We start from the raw sequence: 23,920 nt of genomic DNA, 5'->3' as shown, positions 1-23,920 counted from the left end.
CCAATGTCCCTCTGTCAGGGAACGAAGAGACAGCCAGCCATCGATTAGAATGACCAGACTAGGTCTGCAAGTAGGGACCCTGGAGGGTCTCAGGAACACTCGCTGCCGGACCCACGGCAGACATGGAGCAGCGGGGCACGCGTGGGAGGGAGCGCCGCGCGGCCGACGGAGGCGGGGCCGGGCAGGGAGGACTCGGCTCTTCTGTGCACCTTAATTTCCTTATTTAAGGAAATCGAGGGTCTCTCAGAGGACCAGTAAGCTCCATGTAAGTCTGGTCTTCACCAGCCAGACACCGCCGGCCCCGTTTCCGCAGCAAGCCCGGCCGCCCGACTGGGGACACGTCCTGGGCCCCCTTCTTTCAAGCCGCGCGTGCCCTTCCCGCTTCCCCTTCCCAGCCCAGAGGGCTCCGGCTCTGCGGCCGACCCCCAGAGGGGCTGCAACACAGGCCTAGAATGCGCTGCATAAAGCCAGAGCCTTCCGGTGGAAACCCACGGCAGCTCCCACGGTCCCCTTCGGTGACCGCCTGGAGGCACAGTCTCCGACCCGGGGCTGCGGACCCGCGCCAGGGGCAGCGGGGCCCGGGGACAGGTCGGGACAAGCAGCGGGCCGGTCAGCAGGTGCGGCCCGGGCGCCCGACTCTCCCGCGGGCCAAGCGCGCCCCCTAGTGGTGCCCACGCTGCACCGTCCTCCTGTCGGCCGCTCCAGGCCGGTCTTCAGGACAAGCCAGGTCATTTTAAGCAAAATGATCTCAAACCATTAAACAAACATATCTCTGTGTGTATAAAACATAGGAGCTGTTGGCTGCTGATAAAACTACCCAAGAAACTGCTTTCTGTTAAAAAAAACCAAAAACAAGCCCACACTAAGTGTTTACTGTGGTTTTTTACATGGCTGCAGCAGAAACCCAGCCGTGACATCGAAGAGCCGACCCGGCCTGCAGGTGCCCCAGCAGGGCCCCGTGCCCGAGGGCGGGGCAGGCAAGGCCGTGGGCCCCACACCCACCCGGGAAGAAGGGTGCGGGAGGCCGGCACAGAGAGCCCGTACGTGAGAGCCGGAGCCCCTCACTCCGCCGTCAGCCAGGGCCCGCGGCCGACCTGCAGGCCGGCGAGGGACGTGCGAGGTGGGAGAGCTGCAGCCAGCACAGAGCCAGCGCACAGAAGGCCTTTGGCCTCCACTCCCGAGCCCCCAAGCAAGGCTGCTGCCCCCCAGGAAAGGACTGATACAGGGTCCAGGGTCCAGGGGAGGAACGTCACACCACAAGGGCCCCGAAGTGTCTGTCCTCCCAACTGAGGGGTTGGGGCTGCTTTTCAGGACACGAGCGGACATCACTGGTCACCACAACGTCTGTGACAGTGACCGTGTGGAGCAGCGCCAGTGCTGGGAGTCACGGGCGGCAGGCCCTTCCTTACCTGCTCCCCGGGTTTGGGTGGCAGCTGCAGCTTCTCATAATCTTTCTTCGTCTCCAAAATTTTTTTGACAAGTCCTCCTGTTGAAAAGCAGTGGCTCTGTGTTCAGGTTGTTCTCTGCCCTTTGAAGCTACGCTACTCGGAGTGGGTGGAGGGTGGGAAGGCTAGTCCTTGTTCTTCCTCCTACACCGGAAACAGCTTCAATAACCTTAACCTGATAAAAGCTACAGGAGGCTGGTACGACAGCGGGTTGGACATGAGTTCTGCAATTTCCAAGAGTTTCAAAGTAATCAGCTCCTTGAAAGGTAAAAAAAGACTTCGAAAATAAAATCCTTTTCTATTTCCGAAGATTAAGATGAAACGGAGATGAACAGACAAGACAATGAGAACAGATACGATCACAGGGAATTGCTCCTAAGAAGCCTCCGAGCACTGACGCTGCCTCCCCGTCGGGCGAGAACCCTCCACAGACGCGGGAAAAGCAGAGACGCCACGGGGTGTGGGGCCGAACGGGACAGAGCCGCCGGTCTGGGAGCGCCCTGGACACCGCGCCACCCCTGCAGCATGTGGGTAAGGAAAGGCGTCCCCTCCAGAAGAGCTCACAGCTGACCCCCAAAGTCAAGAGTGCCCCCAAGTCCCCTGAGGATGGGAGCAGAACCCATCGTCCCCCAGAATAAAAAGCGCCCCCCTGGGAGGGACCGCACCAGTGGGACCCCACACGCGGCACGTGGGTCCCGACCGGCCGGGCGCCCGCAGCCCCCTGCGCCGAGCTGGCCACTCACCGGCACCCAGGACTCACCGTGCTTCTCGTCGCCGTCCAGCTCCACCGCGGGCACCTGCGTGGGAGAGGCGGGAAGGGGGGCGTGGGTGTGCTGAACCCCCCAGTCCTGCTCTCGTGGGTCTCACCAGAGGGACGAGGAGTTAGAGGCTGGAAAACTAACTGAAAAACCGGAGGCCACTCTATCTACATGGATCCAGACGCTGGAGTCTAAGCGTAAGGACCAAACACCGGTCGGTGGACTGACCCCTTCACGCTCCGGCCCGTCGGGGGGCTGGGGTGCAGCCTCCACCACGAACTGGTCGTCCTCCTCGTCGGGGGTCTGTGTGTCGACAATCACACTGGGCACCGTCTTACCACTCCCGCTCCTGAGAGGAAGGAAATCAGGTCAACCTGAAACGCGACACCAGCGACTGTTTCCACCAGCCCCAGGCAAGCGGGGCTGCCGGAGGGCAGTTCACAAGGACGTCGCTAGAACGGCCACAGAACACGGAGGGGAGGCTGCGTGAAGGCCCCCGGCCCGGGTCCCTGGGGCCCTGCCCTCTGCCAGCCCCTGGCACACGCAGCCCCCCCCCGACCACCCACGTGGCAACGCTCCCGTCCCTGCCGGCACCCCCAGCCTGCTTCTCCCCCATCACCGCGCCCGCGCCCACTGGGTCATCTGGCCCCCCAAAAACATGCTCGTTCCCTTGTCCTACAAACAAGAGCCGGTGACTTCCTTGCCTGCCTTCCTCCCCTCTGCTCTGTCTGCGGGTCGCCCGGCCTGAGGCCGCTGCCCCCGCCGCTGGCCTTCCGCAGCCACAGGGAGCTTTGGAGGCTGGCCGAGGCCCTGGCTCCACACTGTTCACCCAGCGCTCCCGCTGGCTTTTTACCTTCTGTGCAATTAGCCTTTAAATCTTCCCTTTCTTTCCCCTCATTGCTGTTACGCTCAGAAAACCCTCTACCTAGAGGTCAGAGAGCTGCACCCGACGCCGTCCCGCGTATCTGAAAGGTTAACGGGCCGCACGGAAGCCCTGTGCTCCCTCACTGCGCTGCAGCGCGGGGCCGCGGGGGTCCAGGCGCGGGTCTGGCCCGGCCCCGCCCCACTCAGCCCGGGGCCCCGCCCCACTCAGCCCGGGGCCCCGCCCCCGCAGAGGCCCCGCCCCCCCGGCCGCGCCCTCACCTGTCGGCCGCCAGCAGCTCCGCACTGTCCTGTCGCTTCACCCGGGGCGGGGCCGGCCTGGCGCTCCCGGGCCGGGGAATCCTTCTAAAGCAGAGCAGGGTGTGAGCGTGCCCGCGTCCCCCAGGGGAGCAGAGAAAGCCCAGGCCCGCCCGCCCTGACTCGCAGGCCCGTCTGCCGCTCGTCCGCTCACGTGCTGCAGACTGTTACGGACACTCCGTCACCCTAAAAGGTACTCATCTCCTGACCGTCTACGCTCATCCACTTGAAGACACCAAAGCGTCAGCTCCCAGCAATCAGAGCCCGACACACTGAGCAGCAATCATGAACTCCCCACGCTTCTAAGGGGCCCCGTGTGTGGTCAGCTGTCGCCCAGCGCAGGAGGACCCCCGGCTTCTGCCTGCCTTGCACAAACGTGTCCTCGGCGTGCCTTGCACAACAAACGTGTCCTCAGCGTGGAGCTCAAGCACCACACAGACCCCAGACGGCAGAGGGGCGTGTCAGCACGGGGGGGGGGCAGGGGGCACGGACCTGGCGTCGGGCGGGGGGTCAGCAGGGCCCTCGGAGTTCTCGGACACCTGTGGCTTGTCCTGGCCGGCAGGCCCCACTTCTCCTTCTGAAGGGACGGCGCCCCAATCAGCAGCTTGCAAAGGAAGGAACACAAATAACTGATGCACACAGGAGAAGACAGAACCCTGGAACTGCAGCTATAAACAAGCTTCCCTCGCCTGTCCTCCTGGTGAAGGCGGAGCAGACACTCGGGACCTACGTCTGGGGAAGGCGAGGAAAGGGGCCCCCTGGGTCACCTTCTCAAGGAAGAGACCGCAGCAGGCCAGTCGGCTGAGTCAGCAACTTAACTGACAGGAAGGACAACGGAAAGGAAGGAACGGCCACGTTAAGCACCCACGCGCCCACGGCTCCCCGGTCCGCGCCAGCGAGGACATGGATGGAGGGAACCGAGGCAGTGCCACATGCAAGGCCCTCGCTCTCACGTGTGCGTAGCGGTCTGATCATGTGCTCATAGTTACGGGCACACATGTGGGGCCTGGACGGCCTTCACTGACATGGTGAGCAGTGGAGCGACCAGTGCTTTTCATTTTCTTCTTCACATTTTCTGCACTTTAAAAACTTTCGGCTTTGGGTATGTACCATATTGTATTTATAGCGGAACAGGGTTTTCTTCCCTTTGATAAGAAAACATTTAATCAGTAAATAACAAGCCCGAGCTGTTAGGGCAACGAAACCTCCTCCACTGTTTGCAGTACGAGGGCTTTAGGCTTCAGGGAAGAGTGGAAATCCACCCGAATCTGAGTACTGGAAATGCACTGTCCTCCGGGGAGAAAACCTGACATGTATTCTTTGACACACGAAACGTGTGCAGGAACCCGTGTGCACCACGCACAGCGCACACGCACGGAGGCCGGCCCTTACCTGTGTCGCAGAGACTGCGTCAGAGACCCGCGCTGGGTCGCCCCTCCCCCAGCACAAAACCAGAGGAAGGGTCAGAGGAGGGGGCCCAGGAGGCAGCTCCAGCGCCCGCCGGGGCGACGGCTCCCTCACAGCCGCTCTTCTCCTTTCCGGCGGCCACCGCTTTGTTCCCACAGGGGACAAAGGCAAAGAAAACCATGACCCATAAAATGTCAGCACATCAGAGCAGGAAGCGGGCTCAAAAAGTGTGTCACGGCAGCAACAAAGCGGGACAGGCGCTCGGGAGCCCGGGAGCCAGGGAGCCTGGGAGCCGGGGTGCCGGGGTCGACTCCGGGTGTGCGGGCCCAGCCACTGTGACTCCGGCTGAGAGCCAACAGCCAGGATGGGGGCAAGCAGGTGGCCTCAGGCTCCGGCCTGGGCCCGACGGCCGCAGGGGCAGGCCAGGTGCCAGCGAGCCCCCCGGGCAAGGCAGCGGCTCACGGAAGGTGCTGGAAGGAACGGCACGTAGAGCGGCTGTGTGACCCAGGCCCGGACCCCAGACTCACCCCTCTTCCGAGCTCACCCTGGTGGTGCCCGGGGCTGACTGTGGGTGCACGTGAGCTCGGACAGAGTGCTGCGGGGTGGGGTGGTGGGCTCACGCGGCCGACACCCAGACAGTGGGGGCACCGCATCTCCCTCCCTTAAGGATGGGTCCCCGGCCCCTCAGCACCCCCATCGGTCCTTCCCCACAGCCGCTCTCTGGCTCTGCGCCCCCGGACCTGCGCCGGCTCAGCCTGTCCCCACACCCTAGGACCCGGGCCAGGCTGTGGCAGGCCCTTCCCCTCCCTTTGCCCCATGCCATTCTCCGGTCCCAGGGACAGAGACGGGACCACAGCCAGGCCCCGCCCCCCTGAACGCCCCTGGGTCTACCCGGCCCTCAGCGCACGGGGCTGTGTCTGCCCTGGACACCGGGCACCTGCAGAACCGGCCTGGTCCTCCTCTGCCCCATGGTCCCCAGGCCAGGCCACTTTCTCCGCCCGACTCCCGGCCACGCCTGCCCAAGTCACCTGACCTACACGTGACGAAGCCACTCCTGAAAACGTCGTGGCTTCCTGCTGCTGACGGCCACGGCGCTCCTGTCCCCAGCCAGCCCCTGCACTTCCGCGGCTCCCGCGGCGGCCGGCTGCCTCCTCTGGCCCGAATGGTGTCCCCGGCCAGGCGGCCACGTCCCTTCGCCCTGCGCGCCACCCCACCCACCACTCCCCAGTCGGCCTTCTGCCCACTAATGCGCTCTCCGCCGGACAGCCCGGCACGCTGGGCAGCGACGGGTGCGCTCCGTCTGCACTCCGTCTGCGCAGACAGCCCCCCACCAGCCTCGCTGGGCCCCTCAGCTGCCGCCTGCGCAGCCCCGGGTCCGGGCGACCACACGCAAGGAGGCCTCGGGGCCCCCCAGCCTGCTAGGAGCCCCAGGCCTCGGAAGACAAATACTGAATGTGTATTTTACCACAAACTTTTAAAAATGCCGTGAAAACGATGCCAAAAGCAGACACGGACCAGGTACAACTGGAGACGCTCATAAAAGGCAGAAAACCGTGGCTGTGACAGATTCCGAGCTGTGTGGGCGTCTGCTCTGCACACGAAATCGGGCGCGCGCCCCTCGGCCCGCGGGAGCGCCGCGGCGACCGACGCCTGTTCCCGGTCGCCCCCCCACTGCCGGGGTCTGCCGCCACACCCCTCAGAACTACGGGCACGGGAGAGGCCGCTGCCCCCCGACAAGACCAGAATGTTCCCCTCAATTACATAAAGAGGGGAAAGGGAGCCAGTGGCCATGCCCCGGCCTGGCTACAAGGAGAGGGGGCAGGACTCACTGACCCGAGCGGAACCTGTGGCTCTGACGGGGCCCCGAGAGGGGGTGCCCACAGAGCGCGCGGCATCGGGGGGCTCGGCTCGCCCAGGAAGGGAGTGAAGGGTGGCCCTTCCCTTCCTGCTTCGCTGCGGGCCCTGGCGCGGGGTGACCCGCCTCAGAGCAGCTGACCCACCCTCCGGGGCACCAGCTGAGTTAGGAGCGCCCGTGGGTCCTGACAGGAAGCAGTTGAAAATGCGTACTTCCGGCCGGGCAGTGCAGGCTGGCGGCTTTGGTAACACAGAGCCCCCCGGACGGTGACCCGCGGTTTACAGCGGATGCAGCAAAGGTGGCCTTTGAGAACGCACGGCCGCCACGGTCCCCAGGTGTGGCTCTGGGGCCCGGAGGGAGGAAGGCAGGGAGGCCGGGCCCCCACAGCTGAGGCAGACTCGCTCCGACCTCTGCTGCTAGAACGGCCTCCCACTACCGCCCAGCCTGGGAGACAAGAAGCCGCAACAGGCAGTGATTCCAGGGGAGCGGGAGGAAAGGAAACGCCTCTTCCGCCGGCACTCGGGCCAGACACCCTCCAGCTCCCGGGACTGGCTACGACCCGACTGACCCGCCGAAGCTCACACGATTAGGAAGAAATCGAGCACGTGAGGAACACCTTCCTATCACAATCAGAGGGCGCGGGAGCTGCCAGAGGAACGGAGGCTGAGCTGTGGCGGGACCCGGGCCCAGAACCGGCCCGTCCCCCGCCACCGAAGGGCCCCACTGTCTGCCAAGGACCTGGGGGGGAAAAATAACATCAGAAAACGTTCTCTTTCCTGAATCACGTCTGATAATGTCGCCAAGTGTTCAAAGAAACAGTGTCTGTCGACCTGTCGAACTGCTTTCTTGTACGGAGCAGAGAGCACACAGCAAAGGACACATCGCTGTCTGAGGGACCGCGCTCCAGTCTTCAAAGGGACGCTGACGGAACAGTGTGACCCGCGTGGCCGGGTATTCATGACATCTCAGAGGGGAGCCAAGTTCTAAACAAACAGCTAAAAACAAGCACCAGCCTGGCAGCTACAGGTGTCAACTTCAGGAGGAAAGCCCCCGACAGCCTTCAGTTCCATTGGACTTGAAAGTGTCAGCTTCCTATGCTCTGCGAACCCCGCCAGCACGGTAAGCACACTACAAACGTGTCACCTTCGCGCCAGTTCCCGGAGACCGGCGGCACACGGCATGGCTTTGTGTGTTTGAGGTCCTGGCTGTGGCCCTGAGCAGGCTGCACTGAACAGGAAGGACAGAGACAGACCCTACGCTCACCAGTAACACAACCAAGCCTTAATTCCAGAGGGAAGGTGAACCCGTTTGCCAAATAACAGCTCAAAGAAACAACACGCTCATGAAAAATTAAAATTAGTATAAACTGGCAAGAAAGCGCCATCTGTGGTCTGAACTGCCGGCCACCAGGCAACCTCGCAGGCCAGGTGGGGGCGACAGCAGGGCCTCCTGAGCTCGGACGCCCCCGGGGCCGCTCTGGAGTCCAATGCGATTGCGTGCACGGAGCGGGAAGCCGGCCTGACCAGGGCCAGGCTGCACCGGTCCTGCCCCTGAAGCCCCTCAACCGGGCGGACCGCCCACCGCTGGCCGCAGCCAGACTGCCGCTCTGCCAGAGTTCGGGGCCACTTTCACCTGCAGAGCTGCGGGACCACAGGTGTGGCTGTGATCAATGCCCAGCGTGGCACACGACGGGCTCGGCCTTAGCACCGCGTGAGGGCGCAAAGGCCCACAGCGCATTCCGACAGGCACCAGGGTGGGGCCCAGCGCACCTGCCCGGGGGTCAGTGAGAAGCAGGGGGAAGCAAGCCTTTAGGTCTGGCAGAACTGAGGGGGGACGGGGGCAGAGGGGTGTCCTAAGCTAAACACCACCACAAGGAAACAGCAGGACGAATCCAGAAGGTGGGACATCCTACAGGACAAACCACCTCAACTCTCCGGAAGTCAATGTGCTGGGACAGGGGGCGGGGGAGGCGGGGGAAGTGGGAGGGTCATTCCAAGTTCAAAGTGGTTGAAGAGGCAAAGATAATTTTAAAAATAGAGTCTATTAATCTTAACTGCATCCTGGTTTTTAAAATCATAAGAAGTTGAGACCATCAGAACACTGCCTGGGCTTTCAGATGCACGGAGCCTCAGTGGTAAGGAGAATTCTGTCAGGGGCGGCAACAGCTTTGTGGCTGTGCAGGAGTGTGTGCTTTTTATTTTTTAAGCTGCATTCTGAGGTATTTAAAGGGAAGTAGTTAGAGGTGAAGCCTTAAGATGTTTTTAATGTCCTTCGTAATAGCTCATAAAATACACAGCGACAGACGGGGCCGAGGATGATGAGATGTGATCACCACCGGGTCCAGGGGAGGTGTGGGCACCGCTCCTTGTGGTTTCGGGAACTGTAGCCCAAGCCATGGGCCAGACCCCCGGGGGGCCGCTGAGTCTCAACAGAACACCTGAAGGCTGTGCGGAGACAGGACCCAGAATCGAAGGCCACTCAGAGGGGTCCCATGGGAGCTGGGTTTAAAGAGTGCATATTACGCTTCAGAGCTTGCTTCGCTTTTCTTACCTCTCAGTTAACTATAAACAATCTCTAACAAGGAATGTATGAAACCCTGTACCTAATGCCAGTGTGGCATCAAGATGTCTGTTAGGCCCTGACACAGACTGGTCCCCGAGCCCTCTGTACTGGTACATGTCATCTGTTACTGTCAACTGTAATCCAGGCGCCTAAAAGCTACTGATGATTCGTGAATCTTGACCTTGTATCTCCCATGTGTACTCTTCTCAATAAAAAGCATGAGGAACAGAGGTCTTAGGCTTTCTCCACTAGAGGGAACAGCCGCCTCCCTGCCCCCCCGACAAAATACCGTGTCCTGGGTAAGTTTGTCCTGCCGTGGTCGTGAACCCTGGCTGGACAGAGAAGTTTCCCACCGAGCGGGGCGCTGGAGGCAGCCCAGCCTCAGTGAGGGCTGGGGGCCTTAATCACTCTCATCTCCCGACTCTTCTGTGCCTTTCATGGTAAGAGTTTAAGCAATGATGCAAACTTCAATGAGGGGCCCCAGCAAAATGAAGACAAGGAGGCTTTGCATTCCAGGAAGGCCTAGGCCGTGGAGCCACCGTGCAGAGAAAGACGTACAGGCAGCGGGCTTACAGCGCCACACGGAGCAACAAATTGTTCCCCTTTTGAAAAACAAATGGATAAACTCCCTGTGGAATTCTTCGATCCACCTGAAAAAGCAAATAACAATCACCTCCATGCGTCCCTGTGGCCACCGAGCACGCAAGGCCGGCCACTGGGCATCGGCAGAGGCTGGCTGGGACCTGGGGGGGCCGGCACAACACGGGCCCGGCTTCCCCTCCAACACCCAGAGTGGCAGGGGCCGTGGGGAGAGGCTCATCACCCAGGCCCGGTGGCCCTGGACCTGGAATCCCACTCACCGAGAGCCACTGAGGGACAACTGTGGACGGACCGCACGTCCCCACGTTCCACGACTGCCATGTGAGAGGAGCTGTGTGACCAGCCTGACAGTGACCACAGGGACCCGGGGTACGTCCTGTGCCAGGGCTGAGGGGGAGAAGTGTCTGGGGAGGGCCAGCCAGGGCCAGCGAGCAGGCGGGTCTGCTGTCGGCCACCCACTCAGCAGACCGCCCCACTCCATGGCAGGGACCGTCCCCAGCGCCCACCGCGTCATGGCAGGGATCGTCCCCAGCGCCCACCGTGTCTCAGCACCCACTCCACGGCAGGGACCGTCCCCAGCGCCCACCGCGTCATGGCAGGGATCGTCCCCAGCGCCCACCGCGTCTCAGCACCCACTCCACGGCAGGGACCGTCCCCAGCGCCCACCGCGTCTCAGCCTGGGCCTCAGGGAGCACCACGCCACCCTGCCTGGGGCCCTCGGTGAACTGAAGTGGCGTGTAATGAGGCAGATCAGGGTGGCATGCCTGTGGCAGGCCAGCCACTGCGTGGGCACCAGCCCCTTCACGCTGCCCCACGTGCCAACGCGAACACATGGCTCCCGCCGCAACCCTGGGGGCATGCTCACGGCCAGCAGGCGCGTCAGCGGGTGCAGTGGGACTGTTCCCACTGGCCTGGGCCTCAGTGGGTCCACACTGGCTGCTCCGCACCAAGCCCCTCCCGTGGCCCAGGGACCGTCTGGGAGCTTATCCCGGGACCCCGCCCGCAGCTGAGAACGCTCCCGTAAAAGCGAAATAAACGCACCGGCACAGGCTGCTGCTGAGCCGCCCGCCGGGGGCCCTCTGCGCAAGCGCTTTCCTGGGACAAGGTCCTGCTGCTCCAGCCTCGCGCCCCCACTCAGCCGCCCCGCAGAGCGGAGGCCTGGAGAAGCCCCGCACAGCTCACCTACTGGGACTCCACGGTCACGGCCGCCTCGCCCCGCCGGCGGGGGACCCTGCTGGAGCAGGGCCGCAGACACGGCCCAGGGGCCTGCTCCCACCGGGGGAACTCCTGACAGGGTGCCTGCCATCACTGTAGCCACAGGTCCAGGGTTTGTAAAACTCAGAGACACAAGGCAAGTCCAGCCCACAAGGCTTTTATCTTTCCCTACAGTCAAGATTTACACTATTTTTTCCCTTCAATGTCACTCAAGAATTCCCCCACTTCTGGAGAATTTAGTTTAACGCCTCAGGAGCCTGCAGTTCCAGGGATTCAACCGAACGCGAGTGCCTCTCTGCTCCGTGTCGCCAGGCGAGGCCACGCTCCAGGACACGCTGCTGACCGCCTGCCAGGCGGCAGTGCCCGCTTTGCCGGGTGCGGAGCCACGGGAGGTCAGCGCCCAGCCAGCACACGGGGAAGCAAAGAGCCCAGTAATACCAGAGCTTGCAATCGGACAGTCACGCCTGTGAGAGACCCTGTAAGGGGACCTACAGCACAGCTCGCCAGTGAACGCAGATGCCAACGCCCTGAGTTACGGGAAAAGAAAAGCAGAACACGTGACATCAGCTCGGAAACCCAGGAAGTCGGCAGGGGCACCGGGGTGAGGAGTCGCCACAGGCTAGAGGTGAGAAACAACTGCGACAGTCAGTAAAGCTCTCATCGCTCAGAAGCGGTGAGGGAGCCGGACAGGCCCAGCTCCAAAAAACTAAGAACAAAACCACCAATTAGGTTACCCTTGACCGACAGACAAATGTGCACACACGCCCTGGGGGGAAAAACACACCCGCCACCACTCAAAATTAGGGGGAATCCGAGCCCCCCAAAATAATGGCAGCACGAGTTAACCCAAGTCCAGGCACTCAGGTAAGTCAGGTGGCTGTGCTGGTGGGATGCAGGATTCTCTGACTCATCAAGTGGTTTTAAAATATATCTGGAAGACTGGGCACATAAAACGGCTGAAAACTTTCTCAGAGTAACGATAGGAAACTAGGAGCAACACAGAAAACAGCGAAAGTTAAAAACCAACCAACCAACCAAACCCCGGACTATAAAAGGTGCGTCTGCAGCCAAAGGGCAGGGAGAAGCAACACCACTAGGACGTGGTCCGGGAACACTGCACAGCTGTTCTGAACAAGCAAGTAGAACCCAGAGCTCGCCTTCCACAGAATTAAAGTGAGAGGAAACTAAAATAATTAAACATAAAAACGTGTGACAAAACACAAAATCTTCCTCTCCCTGGTCTGTGGACAAACTACGGAAGAAGAAAACACAGGGAGAAAGAAAAGAAAGCAAAGACGGCCTGCCGCCAGCGCAGGCACGCCCGCAACCAAGCCTCGTTAGCAGGAACGAACGTCAAACGTGCAAGAGCAAACACGTTTTAAGGAACCGGCCCTGTCCGTCGTGGGCAGGGAGCCCGGTGATTTGAGCCGGCGGAGGCAGGCGCAGACGTGCCGGACGGTGGCCAGAGCAGCCCCCCGTGAGCGTCAGTGATGGGACGCAGCACGTCCCGGGGCGGGGGGCGGGAAGGCGTGCCTTGGGTGCGTGCCAGCGCTGACGCTCCTGGGACCCTCCCACGGAGAGTGGCGTGTCTGCACAGAGATGCTCATTCAAGGACTGCATGTCATCGTGGAAGAGGGGACACACCACCCAGGTCTAATTTCTACATGACAGATTCCGGAGGTTATGCTCTAGCCCCGCTTCCTCAACTTCCATAGTCTGGGAAAAGGATGACCTTCCAGAACCTACTGCCGTTCACAGTAACTTTATCCTTCCCTGGACCTCCCACCCGCCGCTGCCCTGGCTGCCTCTCCCACCGGCTGTCTGTCCCCAGCAGTCTGCCCTGGGCGAACCCTGGCCAGGCCTGTGCTGGCAGCTCCGGCCCCAGCACGGTTCCCACTGAAATGTCTGCACAGAGACCAGCTGGCTACAAGCAGGAGGCTTTCTGCGCCCACCCTGCATCATGATTAAATTTAGCCTGTCCTACGAAAAGCAGAAGCCGCTGTTACATGGGTAGCTGATACACGTTTCTAGAAGCCAGAATTGGATCGCACCTTTTAGATTGCAACCCAGATCCCCAACAGAGGGGTTGCTCTGCCCCGTGTCACAAGCTCACACATATGCGTGCCTATATGCATGTGTGCACGCATGTGCATGCAAGAGCCATGTGGCGTCAGCGCTTTCCCAGTCTCTGCTCACCCCCGAGGGCAGATCTGGTTTTGAGCTGCAGGAGGGCTTCCCTACTAGACGTGCTGAGGAAGGCGGAGAAACAGGCTCCCACCGCCAGCCCCTCCTACAACAGGTGCCGCAGTACCTGCCACCGAGGCTCGGGGTCGCCGTTGGGGCGTCTTTGCCATCGCAGACCTGGACGCTCGAGGGGAAACCTCCGCCTGAAAGAAAAGAGAATGAAAAAATTAATGGGTGCTTCACCCAGAGACCCCACAAGCAGATGCCGCACTCAGGCGCTGCCCGAGGGAGAGGAGGAAGCACAGCAAGGCCACCGCACCCTCTGGGGGACCGGCACCAAGTCGGCGCTTCTACGCACTTGCGGCCCGAGGAGCAGTTAGAGGGAAGCCGAGCCTTCTTTTGCTCTCAATTTAGAATCCGTCTTTCTGTGCAGATGCACAGAGGCCAGCAGCCTGCCACCCGTGCCTGACGCGACCTCTGTCGCTACACCCATAACTGCGCGCCCGCAGGCCGCTGTGAGCGCCATGTAGAAGGCACAGCCGCCCCTGCCCCTGCGCTGCCCCCTCCCCACCCCCAGGCCGCAGCTGCCTGGGCACCTCCCTGCTGCTCTCCGAGAGCTGGGATGCGTCTGCTCCCTAGGACGGCCCTGCCGGAGAGGGTGGGGCCCAGCCTCCACCGCCTCCCCAGCCCACGGAGACGCCGGGGACGCTGCAGGCCCACGCCAGCCAGGCCGAGCTTGCACGGTCGCTCCCCACGGGCCTCCCTTCCCTGTCTGCCTGGTGACTTAACACCCTCCCAGACTCATCCCCATTGCCCCTCCCCCTCCCCCAAATGACCGCCCTGCCCCTTGGTGCCCCTTGCATCCCACTGGCCACATGGAGCTGTGAGGAGACCCTGGGTTCCACCCGGGGAACCAAGGACAGTACACCCCGGCCAAGTGGCCAAGCAGCAAGCCACTAAACCATCACTGAAGGGGGCCTCCAGGCTGCACCCCTCCACGCTCTCCCCACCTCGCACAGCAGCTGCTGTGTCAACACGGCGACCAGCTCGCACCTCTTTGGGTCGCACTCCCAAGCTCACCTCTGCTTCAGCCTGGCAGTCTTTCACAGGCCCGTCTGACAACTTTGTAGACACCTCCGCGGAGCTTGATGACTGTAAAAAAACTGTTTACTTTTCTCCAAATTCTAGAATTATTCAAATCTGTTACATCTAAGAAGAGATCCAGGCGCGAGACACCCACCCCCACGTCCCCTCGAGATCGGGCTCCCAGTGGCCGTGATCTGCCTGGCCTCCACAGGGCCCTCCAGGCCACTCCCACGCGGGGCAAAGAGGGGATGCGCGCACTCAGGCAGCGCCTCTCAGGACGCTGGGGAACTGCGGCTGTGCCTTCCGGATGCCAGGCCAGACCTCCTGGGGACATCGGTGAAGCACAGGGACTCTGGCAACCGCAGAAACCCAGCACCCAGCTGCTGCCATCATAGGCCTGCGAGTGGGTCCCCTGCAGACGCTCTGGTTCTTTCTAGCAAAGGCTGCAGACTGCGTCAGGAAAGCCCTCTCAAAACAAATGACAGAACTGAGACCACCACCTGGCACCTGGAACCAGTTCCTGGGCCACACGTCAGTCAGGAGAGGGGGCCCATCAGCGAGGCTGTCCCTCTGTGAGGACGGAGCATGGGTGCCCGCTCACCACTCCCACAACTGAACGTCCCCACTGCGTCGTCCTGCAGCTGTGGCCCCACACCTGTGTGTCACTCTGCTGACTTCTCAGAGTGCGTCCACATCCACCACGTCCCCTGCTCTTCACAAACCCCAGAGGGAGGCTGGGGCGCCATTGTCCAAGCTGGACAGGAGCAAGCGGAGGCACGTGGAGGGACTCCCACCTCCCAAAGCGCGGTCACGTACCGCAGTTTGAGCTGGTGTCCGTCTGTCTCCCCCTGTGGCCCAGCTCTGAGCAGGAACAGTCCCGCCCCCTGGTCTCACACCCGTTACACTAAACTCCGCCTCTCACTGGCCCCAGGAGGTCCCCTGTCCACCAGCAAACCTCCCTTCAGAACTGTCTCTCCATCCAAATGCTGGTCCCCGCACCAGCAAGTGTGATGAACAGTACGGAGGGGCCACGTGGGCCCCAAGAGCTGAGAAGGTCACCCCACGCCGGCAGTTGGGTGCACAAACACACCAGAGCCCACCCGCGCCGCAGAAAGCTCAGGTCAGTGAGAAACACGTCCTAGACTCTGAAGAGACAACACGCGGGCAATGCCTGCACGGCTCTGACTCCTGCGGGAGCCTGGTTCTCACGACATCTGCCACACGGCATGGGACTCCAGGTTGTGGGGACCCCGAGGCCCAGAACACAAACTCAATCATGATCCAAACCCAAAGCGCAGCTCCCAGGGCCCCGCAGGACCCGTCTGCCGGCCACCGGGTCCCTGGGCAGTGCCGAAACGCCACGCCACAAACCAGGGGCCTGTCTCAGGACAAAGCGCAGCTCAGGCCTCGCGCCCACCGCCTGTACGTCCTCAGGCTGAGCCTGACCTTCCCAGACCTCGGGCCCTGCTTCCGGGCAGCTGGAGACCAGCAGACCCCATCCTTCCCAGGGCACTCCACGATCGCGTGCTGTCCCCACGAGCAGGCAGCCGCAACGTCAGCCCTGACAGGACACCTACACCGCCGGCCGGGAGCCCAAAGGGACCTGCACACTCAGAAAACACGGAAACCAGACGAAGTTCCGGGTCCGCCCCAATTCCCCTGAGCGCGCCATTAAACAGAAACTGCAGTGAGCCCCGCCCCCACCGAGCGCCACGCCCCCCAGCGCCGAGCCCCGCCCACATTGAGCGCCACGCCCCCAGCGCCGAGCCCCGCCCACACCGAGCGCCACGCCCCCCAGCGCCGAGCCCCGCCCATACCCGGTACCGAGCGCCACGCCCCCAGCGCCGAGCCCCGCCCACGACACCCCGCGGGCCGCCCTCGGGCTTCCGAGCGCCCCAGCACACAGGGCCCAGAGCAGGTCGGAACCAGCGGGCAAACCCTGCGCGCTCTCCGGGCGCTGCTGGGGCCCCGGCCCGCGTCCTTCCTACCCGGCAACTGCAAAGACGGGTCTCACACTGAGAAAGGCCAGAGTCACTCTGGAGAACAGCCCGCCCTCTAAGGCAGAGGCCACGGGTTCCCAGGGGGCGGTACCTTCTTCCCCAGCTTGTCGTGCTCTCGGCTCTCCTCCCTGCTGCGGTCCCGGGCGCGCTCCCCGTCTGTCGCCCTCCGCCGGTCCCGGTCCCGGTCCCGGTCCCGCTCGCGCTCTCTCGCCCTGTCTGTCCCCCGCTCCTTCTCTTTCGCGGCCTCGCTCCTCCTCTCTCTCTCGCGGTCCGGATCCCTGTCGCGGGCCCTGCTGCCTCTGTCCCTGTCCCTGTCCCTGTCCGTGTCGGGCCGGGCCTGGGGCCTGGGCCTCTCTCTCTCAGCGTCCTTCTGCCGGCCGCGGTCACGCTCCTCGGTCTTCTCCTTGTCCCTCCCCTTTTCTCTCGGTTTGCTTTCTTCTTTCTGTCTCTGCTCTCTGCCTGCACTCCTCTCGTTGACTTCAGCGGCTCCTCTGCCCTGAAAAAGAAGTCACATAACAGGGTCACGCACAAACGTCTCTGCCTGGGCCACAGAAAGGCTCACCATCTCACGTCCCAGCGGCCCCGCCTTGTGGTCACCTCTTTGTCCCTGGGGACCCTGGGCTCCTCTCCTCTCGTGTTCCTGTCGTCCCACTCGTGAGGTTTCAGCGTCAGCGTGGCCCTTCCCTTCACGTCACCCTTCTCTCCGGCCAACACTCTCCTCACCGCGTCGTCACTGGACAGCTTGAGGTCCCAGCGGGAGGAAATGAAACGCAGGGTGACAATGGGATTAGCACGGGGGACAGATGCCAGCAGCCACACGCCGAGATAGCTCGTGACGCAGGCTCTCTGTGTCTCCGGGAGATTCGGAGGACAAGGCGTGGGCGACACGCCGCTCCCCCAGTCAAAGCCCAGCGCCTGCGGGCCAGCCGAGCCCGCCCACGCTCCACGAGTCCCGCGTGTGGACGCGTGTTGCCTGAGGACAAGTCCACGAATGCCGCCACTTGCCACAGGGCCACAGAGGCCCCACCTGAAGGGCCCAGAGGAGGACCCAACCCGCTCCAGGAAATGAGACCCCCCTCAGCAGCACAGCAGCCACCGCCCGGAGCCGGCGCGCAGCTCCACGCAGGGGTCCGTTCACGCACACTCACGCCCACGCCCCCACTCACCACACGGAGGCACCGAGGGCCTGTGAGACCCCAGCACTAGACCCAGGCTGAGGACATGCTGTGCACTGGGCTCGTGGCCAAATACAGCAGGTAAACAGCCGTGGGCTACGGGAAGGCGACAGGGCCCCCCAGTCAGCCTGGGGGCAGGAGAGGCTGCGGGTCCCCCGCTGCTGCTGCAGCAGCCGGGAGGAGGGAACCCGACCCTGGCGGGAGGCCCCTGGGCAGGCACAGGGGCAGCAGACGGGAGAACTGGAGGGCAGGGAGTAGCAGCAGGGCCCGGGGCCTGGTCAGTCACACCACAGAGCTGTGTGTGCGTCAGACAGGGACGAGAGCAGCCGGTTTGCTTTTTAGAAAGAGAAGCAACATGAAGGGTGTGGGGTGGCGGTGGGGAGGCCCTGCACCAACACCACCAGCTTCTGCGTCTCTGGCCTGTCAGCTGGACGCAGCCCAGAAAAGCTGTGACAGGGAACGATGAAGGTTAGACCCCAGCCCACAACCCGCTGGGTACACAAGGGCTTGATCAGCTACACCCCTGATCAAGGTCCAGCTACGCTCCCCTGGGGGGGCTACCCATCTCCCACAAAGAAGGCAGGCCCTGGGGACGCCCTTCTCCAACGTCCCAGGACACAGGGGTCAGCCTGCGTCTCACTGGAGAGGCCATGTTTCCAGCCCACGGTGAGGACCTCGGTCAGTAACAAACCCAGTCCCTGGGCACCTGAGGCAGGGTTTCTCTGAGGGCAGCACAGCTCCGCAAACAACAGCCAGGCAAGGGCGAGGACGGAGGGCGGGAGGGTGGGGGGGAGGAGGGGACACCAGAGGCTGGAACGGTAGGCAGAGAAGAGGGATGGCCATGAGCCCCAAGGAAGAAAAGCAGCTCCTCCAGCCCTGGGGCCCCAGCTGGAAACACCCTGAAAGGAGGCCTGAAAGCAGGACCACAGGGCCTGGCGCTGGGGTACGCAGTCTGTGGCCATCGGCCCCGGAAGCCCAGGGCCACACAGTCCCAATTCCATATGGCCAGCCTAGCGAACGTGGGCATCTGTTTCATTATCCAACTTTAAGTTACGCCCCTCTGACTCCGTGGTGCCAGAATCGAGGGGATCCGGTTCAAAGTGCAGCGTCCACCACACACCACCCCAACACATCCTCCATCACTACTCCCTGTGCTGGTGAGACGAGGTGGTGCCGCAGCGTTCAAACCTCGCTGAGCGCGCCCGTCCCCTTGCTGAGCGTGCCCATCCCCTTGCTGAGAGTGCCCGTCCCCTTGCTGAGCACGCTTGTCCCCTTGCTGCACGCACACCCGTCCCCTTGCTGAGCGCACTCATTACCTTGCTGAGGCAGCACTTCCCAATCCTCTGGAGCAGCTCATTTGTTCTTTCGGGCTCGTGCCCGGCCACGATCCGGGCTGGCTTTGCTGTCACCGGCTCTCCCGAAACCATCACCACCACGTCTATGACCTTCTGAAGGAAGCTAATCTTTGCATCTTTATCCTGAAATTTTTTTCATTTAAAATACAAATAATAAAATACTTCCAAAGAGTCTGTGTTAACTTCAGTATGTTCAACAGGCACAATTCCTATTTGCATCAAAAGCTATTTTTAGATGAAAAAATTTAGAAATACTGACCTTCTATAATAAAACAAAAACAATTCTTTAAAGCTCTTAATATTAGTTGCTGGGCTAGCGCTAACCTTTATAACACCATCGATTTGTCAGGGAATAAAATTAGCATGAATGCAGTTACCAAAAGAGAAGAAATGGAATGAGAAGGAGCACACAGCAATTCACGAATTAACTGACCCTGTGGTCCAACCATGACCGGCACAGAGATGACAGGCCGCAGTGCGCAGCATACACACAGCCCCAGTCCTGGTGGCAGGGCTGGCCCCCCACCTACCTTCACATTATCGGACTTCATTTCGGCGTCTGTGTACAGGCCCTTCATGAAGCCAGTCACCCGGATCACCTTCAAGAGGAAGCAAAGCCGTGGTCAGCACCTCAGGGACAGCCCCGTCATCAGCCTCTCCCCTGCGCCGCGCCCCGGCCTGTCCGAGGCTGCCGCACCCAGGATCAAACTCAGGGCAGGCGCCCGACTGACGCGTCTGCCACTGACGAGGCCCCGCACCAGGCAGAAACCAGCCTGGTTATGGGCAGAGGAAGCATCACAGATGGGCACCGCTAAGGGAACAGGGGATCAGGAGCTAACCCACGCTCAAGATGGGTGAGGGGTGTCAGGGAGTGCCGCCCAGAAGAAATCACATCTGGGCTGAAACCAGAGGCCTGCAGGAGAAGGGGCATCGGGGGAGTGGCACTGAGCAAGAAGCACTGCCAGGCTAAACAACAGTCCTGGAAAGGCCCTGGGCTAACGGAGGCCTGTCCAAGGGATCAAAAGGCGTCGGGGGCAGGAGGAGCCTGGGGCCCGCGAGTTCAAGCTGAGTCCCCAGTCCCCAGGGCACACGCGTCCCAGGCCCGGCCCGGGGGATCCGTGGAGGCGGCACCGCCACCTGAGCTGCCAGGAGTCTGGACAGAATCCAGGGGACGGTGAATGTTTGTGCGCACCGTCTGCGCGCCTCACCCGGGCAGCTCACCTAGGATATGCAACAAACAACCGGGCTAAGTCTCCGTCACTCAGGAACTCACCTGCGCTCGGCAGAAGCGGCGTCCGATCTCAGCCAAGCCCGGCGGAGCCACTTACGACCAAACACTAACCTGCTCTTTCATAGGCGCCCCCACAGCCACCTCCAACAAATGCGCCCACACGTACACATCAAACACCCAGGACGTGACCACCATGGGCAGAGCCCTGTGGAGGACAGCCGGGGGCAGGGATAACAAAAACAGGGTAGTTTCCTCCTCCCGGGACTTCCGAGCGCCTCCCGCGCCAGGCACCGAGAAGAGTGTCGCCGCCACAGCTCTGGCAGGTGAACGACGGTGTGGATGTGCTCTGACGGGCGCGGGGGCCGGCTGGGAAGGAATCACGCTCCCCGAGGGGCCAGGGGACTCCCCGAAGAGGCGGCCCAGGCGGGGGCTGGCAAGGGCAGCGCAGGGGTGAGGGCGAGGCACTCTGCGCGGGGACACGGCGGCATCGGGCCCGCGGTCGCCCCTCGGGCAGCAGGCCGGCCGAAGGCGGGGCTCCGCGGGCGGGGGCTGCGCACAGCCACGCGACGCCCACGCGTGACGCCAGCCCTCATTCTGGCCCCCGGCCGAAGTCTCCGACCCCGACCCCGGCCCGCACTCGGGCCCGGGCCCTGATCCCGAACCTGCACCAGGGTCCCGACACGCGACCCCGAAGCGCACCTGGGCCATCATCGGGCCCACACCCGCGCCGCGGGCCCCGGCCCTGCCTGCGACCCGCACCAGGGCGCCGACACCCGGCCCGCACTCCGGCCCCGGCAGGCGCCCACCTCCGTGATGATGTCGTGCAGGTAGCGGAACGGGGGCTTGCTCAGCAGCTTCTCCGTCAGCGGCGGCCTCCGAATCACCTTCCCCAGCGCCTCCTGCGTCCGCCTCACCACCGCCGCGTTCATGGCGGCGCCCCTGCCCGCCCGCCGAGCCTAAGCCCAGCGCCTCCGCCGCTCCCGCCCCGCCGCCGCCGCCCGCTCCGGCCCGTAAGCGCCGCAAAGGTTTCCATCCCACAGTGCACCGGAGTCCGCCAGGGCGCGTGCGCGGCGCCCCGACGCCCGGTCGCCAGGGCAGCGCGGCCTTAGCAACGGACGCGCCGCGGCGCCCCGCCCCGCCCCTGCCCCGGCTGCGCGCGCACGCTGGGCGCGGCTCTGCGGCGAGGCGCGCTCGCCCCCGCGTGGAGTGACGGCGCCCCGGCTTTGGACCCTCCCGGCGGCTCCGCGGAGCGGGCGCTCGCGCGGGTGCGAGGTGCCGCCCGAGGACTGCTTAACAGCGACGCGGCTTCCGAGATCTGCGTTGCCTGCTTCATGGATTCCAAGGGGACTGGACCAAGCTCAGAGAACGCGGCAGAGAACACGCCGATCCTGCCTCGCGGCTGGTGGCGCAAGTACAGTCACTGTTTCCTCTGAGACCACATCTGGTTGCCCGCAAAGCAGGGGCAGCAAGCTCCGGCCTCCCTACCTTCCAGGGCGGTGCGGACAGAGCGGCGCCCCCGCTCGGTCTCCGTCGCGAAGCCACGTCCCCGGCGCTGGCCGGGTGCCGGGGGTCCTGCCCCGCCTGTCCGCTCCGTCCACCCGCACAGGCTCCCCGCAGAGGCGCGCGAGCGGTCCGGAAGCTTGCCGATCTGGGTGTAGCTCTTCTAATGGGCACCTCTGTAGCTACCACTTCCATTCCTTTTCGCCATTTCAGCGCTCTCGTTCCTGGTGAAGATCCGCAGTTTCATCTGGGGCCGCCCCTCCTGCGCGCGGACCTCGCCGTGCCGTTTCCTCGCGCACAGGCGCCTGGCGGTGAACGCGCTCCGCTTCTTTGGCCTGAGAGTCTTTACTGCACCGTCACATCTGAAAGATAGCTTCACTGGCTGTAGAATTATGCGTTATGTTTACTTTTAGTTTTCCTTTCAGTACTTTAAACGTTTTACTCTACTGGCTTCTAGATCACAGAGTTTTGGAAGAAAAGTCTGCTGTCTTTCTTATTTTCTGTCCATTGTGTGTCTGGCTGCCTTCAAGATGTTCCTTTCATCATCGGTTTCCGTAAGTTTTCCCATGCTGTATCTGGGTGTGAAGTTTCGGGGTTGTTTTTATTTTTGTTTTTGTTTTTTTACTTAAAATTTCTGTTTGAGTGTTATTGACGTACAATAAAATTCACCCGTGTTAAGTGTGCAGACTGATGCCTTTTGGTAAGTACATACAATTGTTAACACCACCACAACATTCCTGCATGCTTAAACATTTTTCCTGCCCACCTGCATCTCCTCCCCCACTCCAGCCCCAGGGAAGCACTGACCTGGTTTCCGTTATTATAATTTGACTTATTAATGGAATCATATAGAACGTAACTTTTTGTGTTTAATTCTTCCTCTTACAATGTTTTTGAGATTCACCCACGTTGCTACATATACTCGTATCACTATGTCATTCCTTTGGGGAGCTGAGTAGTACCCCATCATACAGTTTGTTTATTCATACACTAGTTGACGGACGTTTGGGCCGCTTTCAGTTTTTGTTATTTGTGAATAACACTACTAGACCCAGAGGCGGATTAAGGTCAGTTGGGGCCCCTGGCACAGAAGAAAATATTGGGCCTCTTAAAAAAAAAGAGGCAGGGAAAATAAAAATATGTATTTATATGCACAGAAAACTACTTTTAAAACTGTAAATGAAACAAGTACATAGCCACAAACTAATTCGCGGGGCCCTTCAGAAGTCGGGGCGCAGGGCGCGCGCCCGGTGCCCTGCCGTTAAATCCGCCTCTGACTAGACCATTCACATACGAGTCTGTGTGTGAACGTAAGTCTTCACTTCTCCTGAATGAATACCTAGGAGTGGGATTGCTGGCTGGATGGTAAGAACATGTTCAGTCTCACGAGATGCTATCACAGTGCTTGGGAAGTGGCTGCCCCACTTGTCACCCCCCACCCCCCAGCCATGTCTGGGATTTCAGTGGCTTCAGATCCCCCAACACCTGCTATGTTAGTCTTTTAACTTCAGGCATCCCAGTGGGTATGAGTAGGTACTTATTCTGGCTTTAATTTGCATTTCTCTACTGGTTAATGATTTTGAGCATCTTTTCACATATTTTTTGGACATATTTTGGTGAAGATAGCCCATAAAGTGTCATTCAGGCGTTTCCTCACCGTCCACCGCTGTCCACTGATCCTGGGAGCATCACTGCCCCTGATGCTGACTGCGTCCAGGGCTGTGTAAGCTTTGTCCCCTGGATAAAGGCCAGGTGACTGTCCGGGGCACATCCCCCCTCAGCAGCAACAACCTCACCGCTTTCCACATTTCACCGCACGGGTGGGTCAGCTGTGTGAGACTTTACTGAGAGGCTTGGGGAAGCCGAAGAGGATGATCCTCCATGAGGAAAGGGATGTGACCAGTCACTGTCGAGGACTGTCCCACAGTCCGTGGGAATTGACCCTCAGAGAGAGTCCCCCCCGGCCCCCGTGACCCTCAGTTATTAACCCTACTCCCCACCCCATTGGCCAAACACCCCCTTCCTCTGAGCCCTTCCAGACAGTTCCCAGCCTGGATCCTCCAGGCTCACACCGCAAGGTCTCGGCAGGACAGTCACCTGAGACATTCAGCACTTTGATCCCTTGGAACTGTCTGGGGAGATGGTCGATACTGTGAACCAGGTTCATTCCAGCTCTCCCAGATTCCTGTTATGCTCTTATGTGGTCTTTGTCACATACGTGTCCTCCTTCCCAGGAACAAACATTCATTCTCAGGCAGTTCATCGAACCCCATAAAGAAGAATAAAAAAGCTTCCCTTTAGCTAATTAATTAATTATTTTTTAAAAAAAGAAGAAGAATATATGAAAGGGTGAGCCATGGGCATGGAC

General features: G+C 61.4%; 1 protein-coding gene across 1 annotated transcript in view; it reads right to left on the bottom strand.

Moving 5' to 3' along the window:
- IFT54 (intraflagellar transport 54) overlaps positions 1-21,038 on the bottom strand; it is a 30,059-nt gene extending 9,021 nt beyond the window's left edge. The window contains exons 1-12 of the mRNA XM_090285234.1: positions 20,859-21,038; positions 19,352-19,420; positions 18,783-18,944; positions 16,889-17,032; positions 16,383-16,787; positions 14,286-14,357; positions 13,333-13,408; positions 3,875-3,986; positions 3,347-3,430; positions 2,432-2,552; positions 2,206-2,242; positions 1,410-1,486 (exon numbers count right to left, since the gene is read on the bottom strand). Of these exons, the coding sequence (XP_090141360.1) occupies positions 1,410-1,486; positions 2,206-2,242; positions 2,432-2,552; positions 3,347-3,430; positions 3,875-3,986; positions 13,333-13,408; positions 14,286-14,357; positions 16,383-16,787; positions 16,889-17,032; positions 18,783-18,944; positions 19,352-19,420; positions 20,859-20,981 (1,482 nt within the window). The 5' untranslated portion in view covers positions 20,982-21,038. The remainder of the gene's footprint in view (positions 1-1,409; positions 1,487-2,205; positions 2,243-2,431; positions 2,553-3,346; positions 3,431-3,874; positions 3,987-13,332; positions 13,409-14,285; positions 14,358-16,382; positions 16,788-16,888; positions 17,033-18,782; positions 18,945-19,351; positions 19,421-20,858) is intronic.
- Between the last annotated feature and the right edge of the window lie 2,882 nt (positions 21,039-23,920).

The sequence above is a fragment of the Furipterus horrens genome, unplaced genomic scaffold (assembly GCF_987537825.1).
Source record: "Furipterus horrens unplaced genomic scaffold, mFurHor1.1.pri manual_scaffold_1, whole genome shotgun sequence".
Taxonomy (NCBI): domain Eukaryota; kingdom Metazoa; phylum Chordata; class Mammalia; order Chiroptera; family Furipteridae; genus Furipterus; species Furipterus horrens.
This window is presented reverse-complemented; position numbering and strand designations above follow the sequence as displayed.